This window comes from Aquarana catesbeiana, linkage group LG04 (genome assembly GCF_042186555.1).
Source record: "Aquarana catesbeiana isolate 2022-GZ linkage group LG04, ASM4218655v1, whole genome shotgun sequence".
In the NCBI taxonomy this organism is placed as follows: domain Eukaryota; kingdom Metazoa; phylum Chordata; class Amphibia; order Anura; family Ranidae; genus Aquarana; species Aquarana catesbeiana.
This window is the reverse complement of record NC_133327.1, coordinates 565605486-565626156: the sequence shown is the minus strand read 5'-3', so window position 1 is coordinate 565626156 and position 20671 is coordinate 565605486. Positions and strand designations below refer to the sequence as shown.

The 20671-nt window shown below is 45.2% G+C and overlaps 1 protein-coding gene across 4 annotated transcripts in view; it reads left to right on the top strand.

The window, feature by feature from the left end:
• ATL2 (atlastin GTPase 2) overlaps nucleotides 1-20671 on the top strand; it is a 176788-nt gene that overhangs the window by 96321 nt on the left and 59796 nt on the right. For all 4 annotated transcript variants that reach the window (XM_073628030.1, XM_073628032.1, XM_073628033.1 and 1 more), the window contains 3 exons: nucleotides 7217-7267; nucleotides 12284-12340; nucleotides 13163-13255. In XM_073628030.1, the coding sequence (XP_073484131.1) occupies nucleotides 7217-7267; nucleotides 12284-12340; nucleotides 13163-13255 (201 nt within the window). The remainder of the gene's footprint in view (nucleotides 1-7216; nucleotides 7268-12283; nucleotides 12341-13162; nucleotides 13256-20671) is intronic.

The window sequence follows — 20671 nt, the reverse complement described above, 5'->3', positions numbered from 1 at the left end:
AAAAAATAAAAATTTTTTAAAGCGCCCCTGTCCGTGTGCTCGCATGCAGAAGCGAACGCATACGTAAGTCCCGCCCACATATGAAAACGGTGTTCAAACCACACATGTGAGGTATCGCTGCGATCGGTAGAGCGAGAGCAATAATTTTGGCCCTAGACCTCCTCTGTAACTCAAAATTTGTAACCAGTAAAAAATTTTAAAGCGTCGCCTATGGGGATTTTTAAGTGGTGAAGTTTGGCGCCATTCCACAAGCGTGTGCAATTTTGAAAGGTGACATGTTAGGTATCTATTAACTCGGCGTAACTTCATCTTTCATATTATGCAAAAACATTGGGCTAACCTTACTGTTTTGTTTTTTTTTAAAGCAAAAAACATTTTTTTTCCCAAAAAAAACACGTTCCAAAAATTGCTGCGCAAATATCGTGCGAGATAAAAAGTTGCAATGACCGCTATTGTATTCTCTAGGGTCTTTGCTAAAAAAACATATATAATGTTTTGGGGTTCTATGGAATTTTCTAGCAAATAAATGATGATTTTTACATGTAGGAGAGAAATGTCAGAATTGGCCTGGGTGCTCCAGAACGCCTGAAGGTGCTCCCCTGCATGTTGGGCCTCTGTATGTGGCCACGCTGTGTAAAAGTCTCACACATGTGGTATCACCATACTCGGGAGTAATAGCAGAATGTGTTTTGGGGTGTAATTTGTGGTATGCATATGCTGTGTGTGAGAAATAACCTGCTAATATGACAATTTTGTGAAAAAAAAAAAAAGAAAAAAAAAAAACTTGATTTTGCAAAGAATTGTGGGAAAAAATGACAACTTCAAAAAACTCATCATGCATCTTTCTAAATACCTTGAAATGTCTTCTTTCCAAAAAGGGGTCATTTGGGGGGTATTTGTACTTTTCTGGCATGTTAGGGTCTCAAGAACTGAGATAGGCCGTCAGTACTTCAGGTGTGATCAATTTTCAGATATTGGTACCATAGCTTGTGGACGCTATAACTTTCACAAAGACCAAATAATATACACTAATTTGGGTTATTTTTACCAAAGATATGTAGCGGTATGAATTTTGGCCAAAATATATGAAGAAAAATTACTAATTTTCAAAATTTTATAACAGAAACGAAGAAAAATTTATTTTTTTACAGATTTTTCGGTCTTTTTTCTTTTATAGTGCAAAAAATAAAGAACCCAGCGGTGATTAAATACCACCAAAAGAAAGCTCTATTTGTGTGAAAAAAAGGACAAAAAATTCATATAGATACAGTGTTGCATGACTGAGTAATTGTCGTCATTCAAAATGTGAGAGCACCAAAAGCTGAAAATTGGTCTGGTTATTAAGGGGGTTTAAGTGCCCAGTGGTCAAGTGGTTAAGTTATTAATTTAGGCTCTGTGTCCCATGATGTACGATAAAGAAAATAGGATTTTTATAACAGCTTACCTGTAAAAATCCTTTTCTTGGAGTACATGATGGGACACAGAGGTCCCTCCCCTCTTTTTGGGGTTTCAGTATGGCTTCAGGTTGCCGTTTGAATCGAGTCTGGAATTTTTGTTATGAGGGGTATGTTGGCTTGTTGCCATTTTAACCTCCTGTCATTAGTTTTGCTATAGGAATGCCCCAGTTGTCTCTGAATCTGCCTGTGTTCTGTACTGTATAAACAAAAAAGTTTGATTTTTGTAAAATCCATTTCTTGGCGTACAGAACACAGGAAACCCACCCCTCTGTGATCCTTAATTGCTTGCTACGGAACTTGGGACTGCTTGGAGCAATCACCAGAAAGTATCAGCTTATAACCCAGTCACATCTGAATCGGCTTGTGCCCTGTACTCTACTAGAAATGGGTTTTACAGCCAAGTCAAAAATTATGTGTGTTTGTGTAATAAATAAATATATATATATATATATATATATATATATATATATATATATATATATATATATATATATATATATATATATATAATATATATATATATATATATATATATATATATATAATATATATGTGTGTTTGTGTAATTAAAATATATATATTCACATTGGGGCAAAAAAGTATTTAGTCAGCCACCAATTGTGCAAGTTCTCCCATGTAAAAAGACTAGAGAGGCCTGTAAGGCCCCTTTCACACTGGAGCGGTTTTCAGGCGGTATTGCGCTAAAAATACCGCCTGAAAACCGCCCCTAAACAGCCTCCGCTGTTTGTTCAGTGTGAAAGCCCGAGGGCTTTCACACTGAAGCGGTGTGCTCGCAGGACGGTGCTGCGAGCCGCTTCTTTGGAGCGGGGAAGGAGCGGTGTATTCACTGCTCCTGCCCATTGAAATCAATGGGACAGCGCGGCTATACCGCGGCTATAGCGGCGCTGTACGAGCGGATTTAACCCTTTTTCAGCCACCAGCGGGGGTTAAAACCGAACCGCTAGCGGCCGAATACCGCTGCAAGAACGACGGTACAGCAGCGCTAAAAATAGCGCTGTTGTACCGCCGACGCCCCCACCGCCCCAGTGTGAAAGGGGCCTAATTGTCATCATAGGTATACCTCAACTATGAGAGACAAAATGTGGAAACAAATCCAGACAATCACATTGTCTGATTTTTGAAAGTATTTATTTGCAAATTATGGTGGAAAATAAGTATTTGGTCAATATCAAAAGTTCATCTCAATTCTTTGTTATATTACCTTTGTTAGCAAGTCAAACGTTTTTTGTAAGTCTTCACAAGGTTGTCACACACTGTTGCTGGTATGTTGGCCCATTCCTCCATGCAGATCTCCTCTAGAGCAGTGATGTTTTGGGGCTGTCGCTGGGCAACACGGACTTTCAACTCCCTCCAAAGGTTTTCTATGGGGGTGAGATCTGGAGACTGGTTAGGCCACTCCAGGACCTTGAAATGCTTCTTACGAAGCCATTCCTTCGTTGCCCAAGCGGTGTGTTTGGGATCATTGTCATGCTGAAAGACCCAGCCACATTTCATCTTCAATGCCCTTGCTGATGGGAGGAGGTTTGCACTCAAAATCTCACGATACATGGCCCCATTCATTCTTTCATGTACACAGATCAGTCGTCCTGTTCCCTTTGCAGAGAAACAGCCCCAAAGCATGATGTTACCACCCCCATGCTTCACAGTAGGTATGGTGCTTTTTGATGGCAACGCAGCATTCTCTCTCCTCCAAACACGACGAGTTGTGTTTCTACCAGTTTCATCTGACCATATGACGTTCTCCCAATCCTCTTCTGGGTCATCCAAATGCTCTCTAGCAAACCTCAGAGGGGCCTGGACATGTGCTGGCTTAAGCAGGGGGACACGTCTGGCACTGCAGGATCTGAGTCCCTGTCGGCGTAGTGTGTTACTGATGGTAGCCTTTGTTACGTTGGTCCCAGCTCTCTGCAGGTCATTTACTAGGTCCCTCTGTGTGGTTCTGGGATTTTTGCTCACCGTTCTTTTGATAATTTTGACCCCACGGGGTGAGATCTTGCGTGGAGCCCCAGATCGAGGGAGATTATCAGTGGTCTTGTATGTCTTCCATTTTTTAATTATTGCTCCCACAGTTGATTTCTTCACACCAAGCTGCTTGCCTATTGCAGATTCAGTCTTCCCAGCCTGGTACAATTTTGTTTCTGGTGTTCTTCGACAGGTCTTTGGTCTTCGCCATAGTGGAGTTTGGAGTGTGACTGTTTGAGGTTGTGGACAGGTGTCTTTTATACTGATAACAAGTTCAAACAGGTGCCATTAATACAGGTAATGAGTGGAGGACAAAGGAGCCTCTTAAAGAAGAAGATACAGGTCTGTGAGAGCCAGAAATCTTGCTTGTTTGTAGGTGACCTAATACTTATTTTCTACCATAATTTGCAAATAAATTCTTTCAAAAATCAGACAGTGTGGTTGTCTAAAATTGTTTCTACATTTTGTCTCTCATAGTGGAGGTATACCTATGATGACAGTTACAGGCCTCTCATCTTTTTAAGTGGGAGAACTTGCACAATTGGTGGCTGACTAAATCCTTTATATATATATATATATATATATATATATATATATATATATATATATATATATATATATATATATATATATATATATATATATATATATATAAATTTTTTTTTTTTTTTATGCCCATATTTACATACACACATACGTTATTTATATGTGGATAGTTTTGTCATTGGTAACTTCAAGCAAGACCCTAAATACGCTACATGAGCTACTCTCTTCACAGCCCCGATCTGCATCGGTCTATATCAGTGTTTCTCAACCTTTTTTTCAGTCAAGGCACCCTTTTTAAAATGTAAAAAACCAAGCTAATCGTTTTACATAACACAGCAACATACACACACATAGGACACCCAACGTTGGAGGTGAGCTCCCTCAGTTTCTCTCCCTCCCTGAGACCCCATTCACACAGGGGCAACACGACTTGCAGGTCGCCTCAGCGAGGCGACCTGCAAACGACTGCCTGGGCGACTTGCAAAACGACTTCTGTATAGAAGTCTATGCAAGTCGCCCCCGAAGTCGTACAGGAACCTTTTTCTAAGTCGGAGCGACTTGCGTCGCTCCCCTTAGAACGGTTCCATAGCACAGAACGGGAGGCGACTTGTCAGGCGACTAGGTCGCCTGACAAGTCGTCCCTGTGTGAATGGGCTCTTAATGTGACTCCAGTACTAAGAGAGGGGGTAGGGGATGGGCAAGCAAGGATGTTTTACAGGCGCTTGATGTCCTCATCAACCAATGATGTCATTGATTGTTAGGATGGTGGCGGCTGGAAGGTTGTAATGGTGCACAATGAAAACCCATGGCTTTGTGTAACTAAAAGACAGGCTTGATCCACCCGTGGGCTTGCATACAATTTTGGGACTTGTTTTTTGGACATTTTGTCAAGGCACCCCTGAAGAAGCTTTAAGGCACCTCCAGGGTGCCTGAGCATCCTGGTTGAAAAAGGCTGGTCTATATTCAGTAACCGCTTTGAAAGCTCTACCTGGACCCCCACAGGCCTTAAGATTGCAGGTATAGCCTGTAACATGATCTTCAGGCACCGAGCACTGCTTTTGGCACTTACTTTACCTTTGTATATTGTGGTAACTAGAGCCATGGAACAGCTCCTTGTGTGACCCAAGGGTCAGTTCACTAAGATTATATCTATATCACACACATACAAGGCCCCCCACCCATAAATCAGGACACCATATCCTGTGTAAATATAACAATTTTAATCAGACTAAATGATTTTATCGATGTCAATCTGTTGGTATTCCAAATTATTAACAGAGTATGTCTAAAAAATATATATTTTTAATTTTGGAAATTCATTCATTTCAATTTTTTTTTTTTGCGATATTTACTGAACCTGTTAAACAAATTTTGTAATACCGCAAAATTTACATGGATGATTTGGCTCATTTATTATCGCATTCAATATTAAAATATACCCCAAATTTTACATGCAATAACCATTAATGAATTAACCAACTGGCCTGTGTTATGCTGCCACTCACATAATTGTGTCTATATCCTGCTGTTAGCTGTAAGGATTTATCACAAATGTGATTGTTGGGCACCAGGCTTTGACACTTCAGAAAAAGTACACGCACATTTCAAGCTCTCCTTGGTTCAGCTTCCTGAGGGTCCATACAAGGGGCACAGTTTTTTCAAATTTAAAATGCTCATTGTATTCATCAGCTTAGTTCTACGGCTGAGTTCCGCTCTTTCGGTAATGGCTCTTCCATATAGGAGTGTTGGTGTTTTCTCGGCTATTCGCCATCAGGCTTCGGTAGCTCAAGCTTTGAAAAATAATAAATATGGTACAGCGCTATAGTGCTAATACAACCCACTAACAAGTGTATAATTACACATCTATATCCATTAATATGAATGTCAATCAATATAAAAAGTGTCCTCATGTAGAATAAATTCTGTATTACTCACACAAAACTGAAAATAAAAAAAAAAATGTTAACCCATGTGTCCCATTCAAAAGATGTAAAAATTCATGTGAATATCCAACATCTCAATCATGATTTTTAGTTGCTCCACCCACAAAAACGAAAACCTAATAAACATTCCATTTCAATTACTCCATGCAAAAAAAACTAAGAACATAATAAACATCCCATTTGAGAGTCACATCCATATAGTGTCCAATCAAGAAAATGCTTCTCAAGTGGATCTTTAATACATGCAGCTCCACTCAGGACTGAAGATACACCACAGTGCTTCACCACGTTGTAAACGCCGCAACAGAAAACGCCACTTGTGCTCTTGCCTGGTTGCAAGGGACCTAGTTACTTGTAGGGCTTAATAGTACTTTTTCTCCCATCAAGGGTTAATTAGGGATACCGGGTCCAGGCAAACCAGAAAACAATCCTTTCCCCAAAAAAATTGCGAGCATTTGTGGCTTTGCCTCCTCAAACGATACCATATCGTTAAAAAAATATAGCTTTCTATAAATACCATCCTTTTATTAAAACTTGTATTTAAAAAAGCAGCAATAAGCTTCTGTTTAAAAGCAATGGCAATGTCTCTTCTACAATAAAATGCGCTTGCCTGCTTGTTCGCAATCTTCCCCAAAATATAAACGGAGCTTCGCATCTCCGTTTACGTTTTTGGCATAGTGCCAGTGTGCTGAAATGACTCCTTCACATGTGAGGGAGTGACTCCATCCTGTGCCTGCCAATCAAGGTGGCCAAAGACCACCACCAGGAAGAAGCTGGGGACAAGATACTGACGGGGGATCTATCGGGCATCAGACCGTCGAGGCAGAAGTAAGTATTTGTGCCTTTAGTTCCACTTTAAGGCAACAGTGATAACAGGTCACTTATAATAATGACTAGCTCGTTTTGTGTCAGGGTGAAAGGCTTGCACAAGAATGTATTTAATATACCAAAAGCCGCTTGGGTTCCAAAAAAATTTACTAATTTGTTAACCTAGACTAAAACAAAAAAAAATATTGTAATGGAAAAAAAAAATCTGGTTAGGTGATTGAAGAGTCGTGTGTTCTTTTTATGACAATTCTGATCCTTTGTGATAGGAAAAGTGGACCATATTTATAATTTAGGTTTATTTAGGAGCTATAAGTTTTAAGGTAGGTTTAAGGGAGAATTCTTCAATTGGGCATACTGCTACAATTTGGGTTCTTACTGTACATTTATCTATCAATTTTAAAATAACTTTTTTACTGCTGATGAAAATGGAACGCGTATAATGCATTGTGTTTCTCACAGGTATATAATTTGTCGCAGAACGTTCAAGAAGATGATCTGCAGCATTTACAGGTATATATTTTGAGAGTACTGTAGGATGAGCAGCCTCAATTTGTTTTTATTTGAACTTGTTCACATTATAATGCCCATGCATTGTTAATATTTATTTTGAATGGGTTCTCAACACGAGAAAAATGTGAAAGAGTAATAACTTTCCTTTTTTTTTTTTTTTAATGCTTTTTTGGTCTTCATGTTTGTTCCTACATATAATATGCAATAATCTATGTATAAGGGGAGTCCATAATAATGCAAAATACATCCCATTAAAAAGGAAAAAAAATGTACTTAATCGCACCATACAGGACACAGGCTGAGAATTTGTGGACCCTGGGTTATATAGGCTTGTACCTTCAGGGGTTGAGACACTGACAAGCCTTAAGCTCAGTTCACACTGGATGCCAATGCGGCTTCCAACAGGGGTCCTGTGTGTCCTGGTTCACCGTTTCAGGTCTGATTTCAGCCCAAATTTTGCATAGAAACCAGTCCGCTGCTAAGTTTTATTGCCAAAGCTTAATTGAAAAAGCTGAAATTAGAAGCGGATTGGCTACCATGCACAGCTGCACTTAGACCAGTTTTTGTACGTTTCCCAATGTACCTCTGCTTAATCCAAAAGATATGCTGCTGTTAGGGCACTTGGTATTGGTATACTTGGCTGGGCCCATTGCTCAGGGGACACTGTGTTCCTATGCTTCTTGTAGCTATACCAGTGAGGCAGGTGGCCCCCTGGTCACAGGGGGGATGTAGTGGATGTGTTTTTGTTTTTGTTTTTTGTGTGTTTTTTGTTGTTTTTGTTGTTTTTTTTAAGTGAACTGTTTAGTTTACATTTTTGGATTACAGTAGATACAATTGGTAGATTGTAGAACAAAAGTTTGAAGTTGGGAGAGCCCTATTTGCATTTCTCTCAAGGGGAGTAGACAGAAATGTGTACATTTTGGGGAAAGAATAGAATAAACTAAACAAAAGTAACAGTTACAATTAAAAATCAGATATGGGACCCTCAGACAGATGGGTCAAAATGCTACTCCTCAAATTTGGGCGGGGATCCCTACTAAATAAACCATTAAAAAAGATTTTTTTTTTTAAATATAGGACAGGACACTTTAGTACAGTAAGCTAAAAGCCCATCAAAGTATCAAAAATATACTTTTTTTTATTAAAAAAAAAAATCCACAATCACACTCAAAGTTCACCCAATAAAAAGTAAGAACCGTATTTATTACACATACAGACCCCAAACCACACCTTGTATTCAGGCTTTCTATAGATTATTAAAATTCTCAAGGCTCAGGTAGAAATGGAGGATCTCTCCTAATTTTAGGGTTGTCCCGATACCACTTTTTTAGGACCGAGTACAAGTACCGATACTTTTTTTCAAGTACTCGCCGATACTGATTACCAATACTTTTTTTTTAATGTCACGTGACAGTGTTTTTTTTTTTTTTTTTTTTTATCAGCCCTGTTGGGGGGCTTTGGTGAGATATTGGGGTCTTAACAGACCTCTGATATCTCCCCCTTGAGACAGAGAAAGAGACTGAGGATAGAGATTCCCCAGTCCCTTTCTCTGCAGCCTCAGCTGCACTGACAACGAATGGAGAGAAGACAGCGGCTCCTCTCCATTCATAAACTGACACATTGTAATCACAGGTGATTACAATGTTTCAGTTATGTGAATAGACAGAGTCAGCTGACTCTGTCCATTCACACAGCGGAGAGACAGCAGAACGGAGGGGACAGAGGAAGAGAGAGGGGGACAGCGGAAAGCCGGAACGGAGGGGGACAGAGCAAAGAAGGACGACAGCGGAGGGGGACAGAGGAGCGGAGGGGGACAGAGGAGCGGAGGGGGACAGAGGAGCGGAGGGGGACAGAGGAGCGGAGGGGGACAGAGGAGCGGAGGGGGACAGAGGAGCGGAGGGGGACAGAGGAGCGGAGGGGGACAGAGGAGCGGAGGGGGACAGAGGAGCGGAGGGGGACAGAGGAGGGGGACAGAGGAGCGGAGGGGGACAGAGGAGCGGAGGGGGACAGCGGAGGGGGACAGAGGAGCGGAGGGGGACAGCGGAGGGGGACAGAGGAGCGGAGGGGGACAGCGGAGGGGGACAGAGGAGCGGAGGGGGACAGCGGAGGGGGACAGAGGAGCGGAGGGGGACAGCGGAGGGGGACAGAGGAGCGGAGGGGGACAGCGGAGGGGGACAGCGGAGGGGGACAGCGGAGGGGGACAGCGGAGGGGGACAGCGGAGGGGGACAGCGGAGGGGGACAGCGGAGGGGGACAGCGGAGGGGGACAGCGGAGGGGGACAGCGGAGGGGGACAGCGGAGGGGGACAGCGGAGGGGGACAGCGGAGGGGGACAGCGGAGGGGGACAGCGGAGGGGGACAGCGGAGGGGGACAGCGGAGGGGGACAGCGGAGCGGAGGGGGACAGCGGAGGGGGACAGCGGAGCGGAGGGGGACAGCGGAGGGGGACAGAGGAGCGGAGGGGGACAGCGGAGCGGAGGGGGACAGCGGAGGGGGACAGAGGAGCGGAGGGGGACAGAGGAGGGGGACAGAGGAGGGGGACAGCGGAGGGGGACAGAGGAGCGGAGGGGGACAGAGGAGCGGAGGGGGACAGAGGAGGGGGACAGAGCAACGGAGGGGGACAGAGGAGGGGGACAGAGGAGGGGGACAGAGCAACGGAGGGGGACAGCGGAGGGGGACAGAGCAACGGAGGGGGACAGAGGAGCGGGACAGAGGAGCGGAGGGGGACAGAGGAGCGGAGGGGGACAGAGGAGCGGAGGGGGACAGAGGAGCGGAGGGGGACAGAGGAGCGGAGGGGGACAGAGGAGCGGAGGGGGACAGAGGAGCGGAGGGGGACAGAGGAGCGGAGGGGGACAGAGGAGCGGGACAGAGGAGCGGAGGGGGACAGAGGAGCGGGACAGAGGAGCGGAGCGGGACAGAGGAGCGGGACAGAGGAGCGGGACAGAGGAGCGGAGGGGGACAGAGGAGGGGGACAGAGGAGCGGAGGGGGACAGAGGAGGGGGACAGAGGAGCGGAGGGGGACAGAGGAGGGGGACAGAGCAACGGAGGGGGACAGAGCAGCGGAGGGGGACAGAGCAGCGGAGGGGGACAGAGCAGCGGAGGGGGACAGAGCAGCGGAGGGGGACAGCGGAGGGGGACAGCGGAGGGGGACAGCGGAGGGGGACAGCGGAGGGGGACAGCGGAGGGGGACAGAGGAGCGGGACAGCGGAGCGGAGGGGGACAGAGGAGCGGGACAGAGGAGCGGAGGGGGACAGAGGAGCGGGACAGAGGAGCGGAGGGGGACAGAGGAGCGGGACAGAGGAGCGGAGGGGGACAGAGGAGGGGGACAGAGGAGCGGAGCGGGACAGAGGAGCGGGACAGAGGAGCGGGACAGAGGAGCGGGACAGAGGAGCGGAGGGGGACAGAGGAGGGGGACAGAGGAGCGGAGGGGGACAGAGGAGGGGGACAGAGGAGGGGGACAGAGGAGGGGGACAGAGGAGGGGGACAGAGCAGCGGAGGGGGACAGAGCAACGCAGGGGGACAGCGGAGGGGGACAGAGCAACGCAGGGGGACAGCGGAGGGGGACAGAGCAACGCAGGGGGACAGCGGAGGGGGACAGAGCAACGCAGGGGGACAGCGGAGGGGGACAGAGCAACGCAGGGGGACAGCGGAGGGGGACAGAGCAACGCAGGGGGACAGCGGAGGGGGACAGAGCAACGCAGGGGGACAGCGGAGGGGGACAGAGCAACGCAGGGGGACAGCGGAGGGGGACAGAGCAACGCAGGGGGACAGCGGAGGGGGACAGAGCAACGCAGGGGGACAGCGGAGGGGGACAGAGCAACGCAGGGGGACAGAGCAACGCAGGGGGACAGCGGAGGGGGACAGAGCAACGCAGGGGGACAGCGGAGGGGGACAGAGCAACGCAGGGGGACAGCGGAGGGGGACAGAGCAACGCAGGGGGACAGCGGAGGGGGACAGAGCAACGCAGGGGGACAGCGGAGGGGGACAGAGCAACGCAGGGGGACAGCGGAGGGGGACAGAGCAACGCAGGGGGACAGCGGAGGGGGACAGAGCAACGCAGGGGGACAGCGGAGGGGGACAGAGCAACGCAGGGGGACAGCGGAGGGGGACAGAGCAACGCAGGGGGACAGCGGAGGGGGACAGAGCAACGCAGGGGGACAGCGGAGGGGGACAGAGCAACGCAGGGGGACAGCGGAGGGGGACAGCGCAACGCAGGGGGACAGCGCAACGGGACAGAGCAACGGAGGGGGACAGAGCAACGGAGGGGGACAGCGCAACGGAGGGGGACTAAGGGGGATGAGGTGACAGTCAGCGGTGATCGTGTGTGGGGGAGTTACAAGCACCGATCACCGCTGTATGTCACTAAAGCAGCTGAAAGCCGCGGGGGGAGAAGCTTGTAACTCCCCCACGCGCCGATCACCGCTGACAGTCAAGGTATCGGGGAAGCATCGGGAGCATTTTCCCGAGTACAAGTACTTGGGCAAATGCTCGGTATCGGTGCCGATACCGATACTAGTATCGGTATCGGGACAACCCTACTTCTAATTCTACCTATGCCTTAAGGATTGTTTTAATTTTTAGGGGGCCTGTATATAAGGTGTGATTTGGGGCTCTGTATGTGTAAGGAACATTGTTACTTTTTATTGGGTAATGTTTAGGTGTGTGCAATTTTTGGAAATGTATTTTTCATTATAATGTGTACATTTTTGATACCTTTTGGATCGGCATTTGGCTTAATGAGTTGTCCTGTCCCACATTATCCTTTTTTCTTTTTCAAAACAGAAGTAACTGATTAATTTAATATTTAGAATGGATTGCATAATCAAAGCTGGATGTGTTTGTATCTGTATGTGTGTTCTGCATCTAGTGCTACTCAGGGTTAATTGGTAGCTTATTTATTTAAATATTTGATGAGAAGCAAATGCTTGTACTGTAAAAGCACAAATTTTCCTGGCTTCCCCCAGGGAATTTTCTGATTGGTGCGCATATGGTTTTACAAAACTAACACTGGTTTTCTAGCTTTTTACAGAGTATGGACGCCTTGCGATGGAAGAAATCTACAAAAAACCCTTTCAGGTGAATTACACAATCATATTAACATTTTTTTACAATAGGAGCTGTTTTGTATGCTATAGTTGTGCTCAAAAGTTTGCAAGATTGCATGTGCTTACTTCCCCCAATCTAGATCCTCTTCTTTAAACTGATGGCCAGCAGGTGCCTGTTTCTAGCGCTCCACTCTGCACATAGCAAGTCCGTGAAATGCTCCTTAATTTCTGTACAGTCAACAATTATTCCTGGCTGCCTGCAAATTGGTGTGCTACGAGCAGAAGGATCCGAACGAGTTTATAGATCTAAAGATCTCTGTATCAGGGGAACAGAAGTAACTTCAATTTACATGATTGCACTAGCATGCCCTGAGCTATAGATCTTTATGGCACGGAGCTTGAGTTTAAAGTGGTACATGGTCGTCAAGTATAAAGTATGGGCATGTAGAATTGCATTTATATACTTGCAGCTTTCAGTGTCCCTGCTTCAGCCAAATACTGAGGAGTTCTAATTGGCCAAAGTTACAATACTGCTTTTTTTTTTTTTTTTTTTTTTTTTATTACCAATCACTGTGATAGGATGCCTCGCTTGGTCAGTATGAACCTCTGCTTTGGCTGATCCTGAATAGCTTGTCAGTTGGGCAGAGTGGAGTTGTTTTAGCAATTCAACTGTATTTTTATTTAACTTTTGAATAATTGATTTAGTAATCCGAGCAAAGCTAGGTAACTAGATAATTTGTTGGTATTTCATAGGTATTCTAGATTAAGCCTTGTCGGTGTGTGGGTTTTTTTTTTTTATTTTTTTTTTCCCATATACCGGTAGATTTATGTGTAATATATATTGTCATTTCAGACCCTCATGTTTTTGATCAGAGATTGGAGTTATCCTTATGAACATCAATATGGCTTAGAAGGTGGAAACCTCTTTCTAGAAAAGCGATTGCAGGTAACCAATGGTGAACAAATTGTCAGCTTACTCAGCTTCAAAGTCATGGTTTTTACAGTTTCTTCTCTCCAACCCCTACTCCTCTCAGTGACAGCATCTCTGTGAATCCCAACCAAGTTATGCTCCAGAGATCTTCTGCTGTTTGTTGTTCTGTCACAGCTACCCTTAAAATAATTGATGCTGTCTGGTGTCAGAGTTTAAAGGTGTCACCCCTCTGTCATGTGACATTGCTCAGGTTTAGCAGTTGGCAACTAGACCCGAGCAGTAAATTAAGGATGGTGTCTTTTACAGATATGATCACTTTGCCCTATATGGGCAAGATGATGGTGTCTCTTTAATGCCTGCTCTAGGCTTGGTGCAGCTGGGGGCACACTTGAGCGCTGTCACCTTCCAAGAAGTGTAAAGCCACTGATGGGTAGAATCTGGCCATCAGTGTCTGTACCCGTAGACACTGCTTACCTCACCCCTTTTGGCCTGCTTGCAACTGCAGCCTAAATGTGCCCATGGCAGGGTGTTCAATAAGAATATAAAAGCTATTCTACAATAGGTTTGCACAGCAGTGGGACGTTATTGAAATACTATATCCTGCTGAGTGTTGGGCATGCTTTACCCTTTCACTGCCAGAATCGTTTTTGTATTTTATGCACACATGGCAATGTGAATGTTTTAGGCCCGAAGATGGATTAAAGCCCCAAGCCTTTACAGCGGGGGTCCCCAACCCCCGGACCGTGGACTGGTGCTGGTCTGTGGCCTGTTGATGACCAGACCACATAGCAGGAGATGAGCACAGGGCTATAGCTGACCGCGGTCGCCACTCGCTTTTGCTGTGCGGCCATGCCAGTTTGTCCTCTCCCGGCTCCCACCTGGTCGATGATGTCATCCAATCAGTAGGACGGGGTGGGAGGAGCTGCAGATCAGAATGGAGAGCTCCTTCCACCCTGCTGATAGGATCACCTCGTCAGGTGGGTGGGGGAGCCAGAAGAGCAATCACGGACTGATCACAGCCTCTGCCCTGCCATTGGTATGAGTCCTGGGCAGGCAGAACTTAGAATAGGGAAGTGTCATGTTAGAGAGGAAAGGGTGGGTGGGCAGACTGCAGGGGCACTGTGGTGAAGGAGGCTGTGATTGCTAGGGGCACTGTAAAATGGGACAGCAATGTAAAGGGGCACTGTAATCATTGCAGTCCCCTTTGCATAGCAGTCCCCTTTACATTACAGTGCCACCTTTACACAGCAGTCCCTGTTACATTAATGTAAAGGGGCACTGAGGACACGGATATAAAGGGGGGACTGTGCTGTAAAGAGGGGCTGAGGACAGACTCCATAATATGTCCGTGACAGCGAAAGGGTTAGTAACATACTTGATATCACTCCACCAGGTTTTTACAGTTTGCTTCAGCTGTTATATAAAGTGTGTGTGTTCAGTAAATATTTCTTACTTGGAGCTAGTATTCGCTATTTTCATTCAAATAGACTTATGTAATGTTGAGGATGTTTGTGGCTTATCAAATCCACTTTTTCAATTTAAATGAGTGTTACGGGCATACACTAGCATTTATATCTATGCAGGTAGCACAGTGACCTTAATCCAATCGCCAAGGTATATGTCAAGACAAATGTTGTGTTTTTTTTTTTGTTTTTGTTTTTTTGTTTTTTTTTTTTTATTTAAGAACAAAAGGTGTGACCGCTGTGGAACCACCTTTTTCTAGTTTCCTAATACCATTCTTTGGCACTGTATTAGGGAGTCTGTGTTTGTGTTAATTCTTCAACTTACATGGCTGAAGATGTCAAATTGCTGGGGTAGACTAAAGAGATACTAAACGCACTGTTTAACCACTTCCGGGCCGTCCACTGTATATATCCGTCATTACTTTGATGTTAAATACCGGGGTTAATGCAGCAGCTACTAGCTGCCATAATCCCGGTATTTTTTTAAACAGCAGCCCATATGGCGTCCCAGAGGCGTATTCGCCACTGGATCACTTTTATAGGCAGCAGGAGAGGTACTGTAATTATTTGAATAGAAAAAAAAAATCGAATTTTATTATTTCAATTAAAAAAACAGCTAAGTACCTTTTCTCTTAATTGATATACAGCTATCACATAACCCAGCTCTTTCCCAGCCTGCCTGTAAAGAAAACAGTGGCAGGAGGACTGGTCACATGTTTGGAAAAAAAAAAAAAAACAGCCTTTGGGTTACAGAGTAAAAATAACTATCAAACTGCTTTGATTTGTCAATACAAATATATACTCTATATTACCAAAAGTATTTGGACACCTGCCTTTACACGCACATGAAATTTAATGGCATCCCAATCTTAGTCCGTAGGGTTTAATATTGAGTTGGCCAACCCTTTGCAATAGCTTCAACTTTTCTTGGAAGGCTATGCACAAGGTTTAGGCGTGTGTCTATGGGAATGTTTGACCGTTCTTCCATAAGCACATTTGTGAGGTCAGGCACTGAAGTTGGACAAGAAGGCCTGGCTCAGTGTCCGCTCTAATTCATCCAAAAGGTGTTCTATCGGGTTGAGGTCAGGACTCTGTGCAGGCCAGTCAAGTTCCTCCACTCCAAACTCATCCATGTCTTTATGGACCTTGCTTTGTGCACTGGTGCGCAGTCATGTTGGAACAGGAAGGGGCTGTCTCCAAACTGTTCCCACAAAGTTGGGAGCATGAAATTGTCCAAAATGTCTTGGTATGCTGACTCCTTAAAAGTTTCCTTCACTGGAGCTAAGGGACCAAGCCCAACCCCTGAAAAACAACCCCACACCATAATCCCCCCTCCACCAAATGATTTGCACCAGTGCACAAAGCAAAGTCCATAAAGACATGGATTAGCGAATTTGGGGTGGATGAACTTGACTGGCCTGACCTCAACCCGATAAAACACCTTTGGGATGAATTAGAGCGGAGACTGCGAGCCAGGCCTTCTCGTCCATAGACACACTCCTAAACCCTGTGGAAAGCCTTCCCAAAAGAGTTGAAGCTGTTGTAGCTGCAAGGGGTGGGCTAACTCAATATTGAACCTTACAGAATAAGACTGGGGTGCCATTAAAGTTCATCTGTGTGTAAAGGAAGGTGTCACAATACTTTTGGTACTGTAGTGTATTTGAAATTAAATCTTATTTTTTGGCAATAACATGGAGTGGACAAATTTCTAACAGTCATAAGATGTTTCACGCCCCTACAGTCTGTGTCTTAGCTGGTTAGTAAGTGAGGAGGAGGAAGGGAGTGGGCCGTCATTTACCACTGTGTATACGCCCACATGTGTGACTCTATGGTCACATGGGCTTCTCAGATATGATGGGGAAGAAATGCCCAGGGTAAAGAAATACATTGAAAACTGAGCAATTGCACTGGCTGCCAACACTTCTCTGCAAAATCTCCAACTGCAGTGGGGACATGGGCGGAAGGGGGAGATAGAGAACCACAGGATCAGCCAGTGTTTTTTATTTTTTACTTTTTGCTATAATAAATATCCCCACATTTTTAGGCTGATATGTAATCTACATATTTTTGGTAAAAAAAAAAAAAAAAAAAATCACAATAAGCATATATTGATTGGTTTGTGCAAAAGTTATAGCGTCTACGGAATAGGGGATAGATGTATGGCATTTTTATTATTACTATTTGTTTTTTTTTTTTTTTTTTTTTTAACTAGTAATGGCAGCGATGTCACAGGCAGGGAAGGGGTTAACATTAGGGGGGCAATCAAAGTGTTAAATGTGTTCTCTCAGTATGTTCTAACTGGGGGAGCAGACTGATCGGTGTTTCTATATACTAGGAACACACGATCTGTCCCCTCTTTCCTGTTTACACACACAGATCCTCGTTCTGGCTCTGTCAGGAGCGCATCAGCTCCTCAGTACCGCGGCGGTGTGCGTGTACCCCCCCTATACCCCTTAAAGTGCCTGCCGTACAGCTACTGTGATTCGCGCATGGGAGCCATTCTGCTGCTGTCAAACGACGACGGGCGGTCTCTAAGCCATTTTTATTGGTGTGGGTTTAATGTCACTTTAAAATCACTTGGACAACAGTTGGCGTTGAAAGCCCTTGTTCAGGGAGGTTGGTTCTGTTCTTGGACAATCAACATCTGCCTTGACAAATTATATGTCGGAATGGATTGGATTATGGTTACTGACCTATCATGCTTGGGTATCTTCCATCACTCATTTAGAAGGGAAGGAAGTGGCTTGGAGAAGCAATGACATGTTGGAGAACAAGACCATTTGAATGTGACTTCTACTTGCTATACCATGACCTGAATAAATGGAAACCTTCACAGACATATTGGTATACATGGCTTTCAAATTACTGTGTGTATTTTTTACATTGACAAGATTTTTACCAATTTATTTTGTATAGCGTTTCCTGGAATTTCTTAAAACACCAGATTTTTAAAGAGTTCACTGAACGCATCTCTAAAGAACAGGATTTGAGGATATTGTTTTCCTTTGTCTCCAGTGGAAAAAACTTGTAAAATTACTGATCATCCAACAAACAGCTGAAATGTATTTCTCTTAATCGTACCGTACACAGGCAAAGTATTTGTAGAACCTGTATTTTAGGCTTGTACCTTCGGGTGATAGGACACTGGCATAGCTTTTGAGAACATGCCCCCTGGGCACCCACCCTATAGCCCTACCCCACATCTTGAATCCTCCATTTTTTGCTAGTGTCCTTTTCTGCTGTACGGAGAAATCACTCTTGGCTTAAGGAGGAGCTTCAGGCACAAATTGAAGTCAGCCGCTACAAATACTGTAGCTACTGACTTTTAATATTGGGGCACTTGCCTGTCCAGGCATCCAACGGTTACCTCACTCGAGAGGATTCCTTAATCAGCTATCAGGCACTGGCACCGCCATCTCGACTAAGGGAAAACAGCAGTGAAGCCTTGTGGCTTCATAGCCAGTTTTTCTACTGCGCATGCATGAAGCACGCTGCACTTTGTGAATGGGCCGCAGTCTTCTTTGCCATGGCAGGAGGTGGGAGCGGGTACCTGTCAAAACCAGGGGAGGAGGCAGAGAAGCAAAACTTTCTCTTTTGGGTGGAGCTCTGCTTTTGTTTTATTTTTTCTTATTTTATGTTTGACTTCTCACTATCTCACTTTCAATAAATTGCACACTGCTTCCTAATATTACAAATGAAAGCGGTGAATGTAGATCTGCATAACCTCAGTAAATCTTGATAGCTGTACCTGGACCCCATGTTGTAGGGGGACAGCCTGTAATGTTGATTCAGGCACCGGATCCTGCATGGAAGCTCACCTTTTGTCAGAGCACAAACCAAGCCATGAAGTCCAAGGAATTGTCTGTAGACCTCCGAGACAGGATTGTATCGAGGCACAGATTTGGAGAAGGGTACAGAAACATTTCTGCATCATTGAAGGTCAAAATGAGCACAGTGGCCTCCATCCGTAAATGGAAGCAGTTTGAACCACCAGACTCCTAGAGTGGGCCGTCCAGCCAAACTGAGCGATCGGGGGAGAAGGGTCTTAGTCAGGGAGGTGACCCGATGGTCACTCTGACAGCGCTCCAGTGTTTCTGTGGAGAGAGGAGAACCTTCCAGAAGAACAGCCATCTCTGCAGCACTCCACCAATCAGGCCTGTATTTTAGAGTGGCTAGATGGAAGCCACTCCTTAATAAAAAGCACATGACAGCCTGCCTGAAGTTTGCCAAAATGCACCTGAAGGACTCAGACCATGAGAAACAAAATTCTCTGGTCTGATGAAAGATTGCACTCGTTAGCCTGAACGGCAAGCGTCATGGCTGGAGGGAAGCATGGTGGTGGCAGCATCATGCCGTGGGGATGTTTTTCAATGGCAGGAACTGGGAATCGGGATTGAGGGAAAGATGACTGCAGCAATGTACATAGACATCCTTGATGAAAACCTGCTTCAGAGCGCTCTGGACCTCAGACTGGGGCAAAGGTTCATCTTCCAACAGGACAATGACCTTAAACACACAGCCAAGATAACAAAGGAGTGGCTACGGAACAACTCTGTGAGTGTCCTTGAGTGGCACAGCCAGAGCCTAGACTTAAACCTGATTGAACATTTCTGGAGAGATCTGAAAATGGCTGTGCACCAACGCTCCCCATCCGACCTGGTGGAGCTTGAAAGCTCCTGCAAAGAAGAATGGGAGAAACTGCCCAAAAATAGGTGTCCCAAGCTTGTAGCATCATACTCAAAAAGACTTGAGGCTGCAGTTGGTGCCAAAGGTGCTTCAACAAAGTATTGAGCAAAGGCTGTGAATACTTATGTACATGGGATTTTTTTTCATTTTTTTTTTTTTTTTTTTTTTTTTATTGCAAAGATTTCAAACAAACCTCTTTCACATTATTATTATGGGGTATTGTTTGTAGAATTTTGATAAAAATAATTAATTTAATCAATTATGGAATAAGACTGTAACATAAAATGTGAAGCACTGTGAATACTTTCCAGATGCACTATATCAAATTTACTATTTTTTAAACTTTTTTTTTTTTTTTTTTTTTTTTTTTTTTAACATGTCTTCAGTTACTTCCATGCTTTCATGCCTAAGCAAATTGCACATCCCAAGAGTTTTCAGGAGAGGTGGAGGGGTTTTCCTAACCAAGCACACACACGCCTGAATGCATGCCTGAGCTAAGGGCAGATGGATTCCAGGAAGTAAATGCTATATGAATCATCTGCCCTTACTCAAGATGGTCATGGCCAAAAATGCTAGGAGTGTTTTTCAACATAATTTCTCAGCAAAATAAAGCATGGAGGAATGGATGGGTGGCTGGCTGAGTTTGCTTTGCATATTAAGTCAATTAAACCGCGCTTTTGGTTTGCGATGCTCAGACGCAGTAAAGTTCCAATTTAAGCTTCAAGTTCAGTCTTTTTCTTCGAGTGTAAGACTCTCGATCACTCCCAAAGTCAGGGTCCCTGGACAGCCTCCAGTACAACAATCCCAGGCCATCGTAGTCAAAGCCTTCCGCAGGGCTGTCATCCGCTGTTCATGGGCACACTTGGGCTACATACCACTGGAGGGCTCTGTAGCTCTCGTCCAACTACATTTCTGCCCGGATCAGCCTGCTTAACTCAGCTGTCCACTCCTGGTTCGGCTGTTCCCCCAATAACAGCATTCGCACTTCATACTGCGACCAGTACCTCACATGGACGGAGGGGAGAACTTTTCCCTGGTTTCGCTGCTCATGGGCTAGCGCTTCCTTCCAGAGTTCGCAGCGGATAGAATCAAACCATCCCAGCAGGACCTGCTCTGATACTGGTCCTCTGTGCTGTATCTGCATCTCTCGCTACCTTCTTCTGAATTCCTCTTCCATGGTGGCTGGTATCTGTACCTCTCCTCTCCTGCTATCTGGACCTTAGATCCAGGTGATGGTTTGGATGTGTTCACGTAAAGGAAGCACAATCCCACCGGTCCCTCT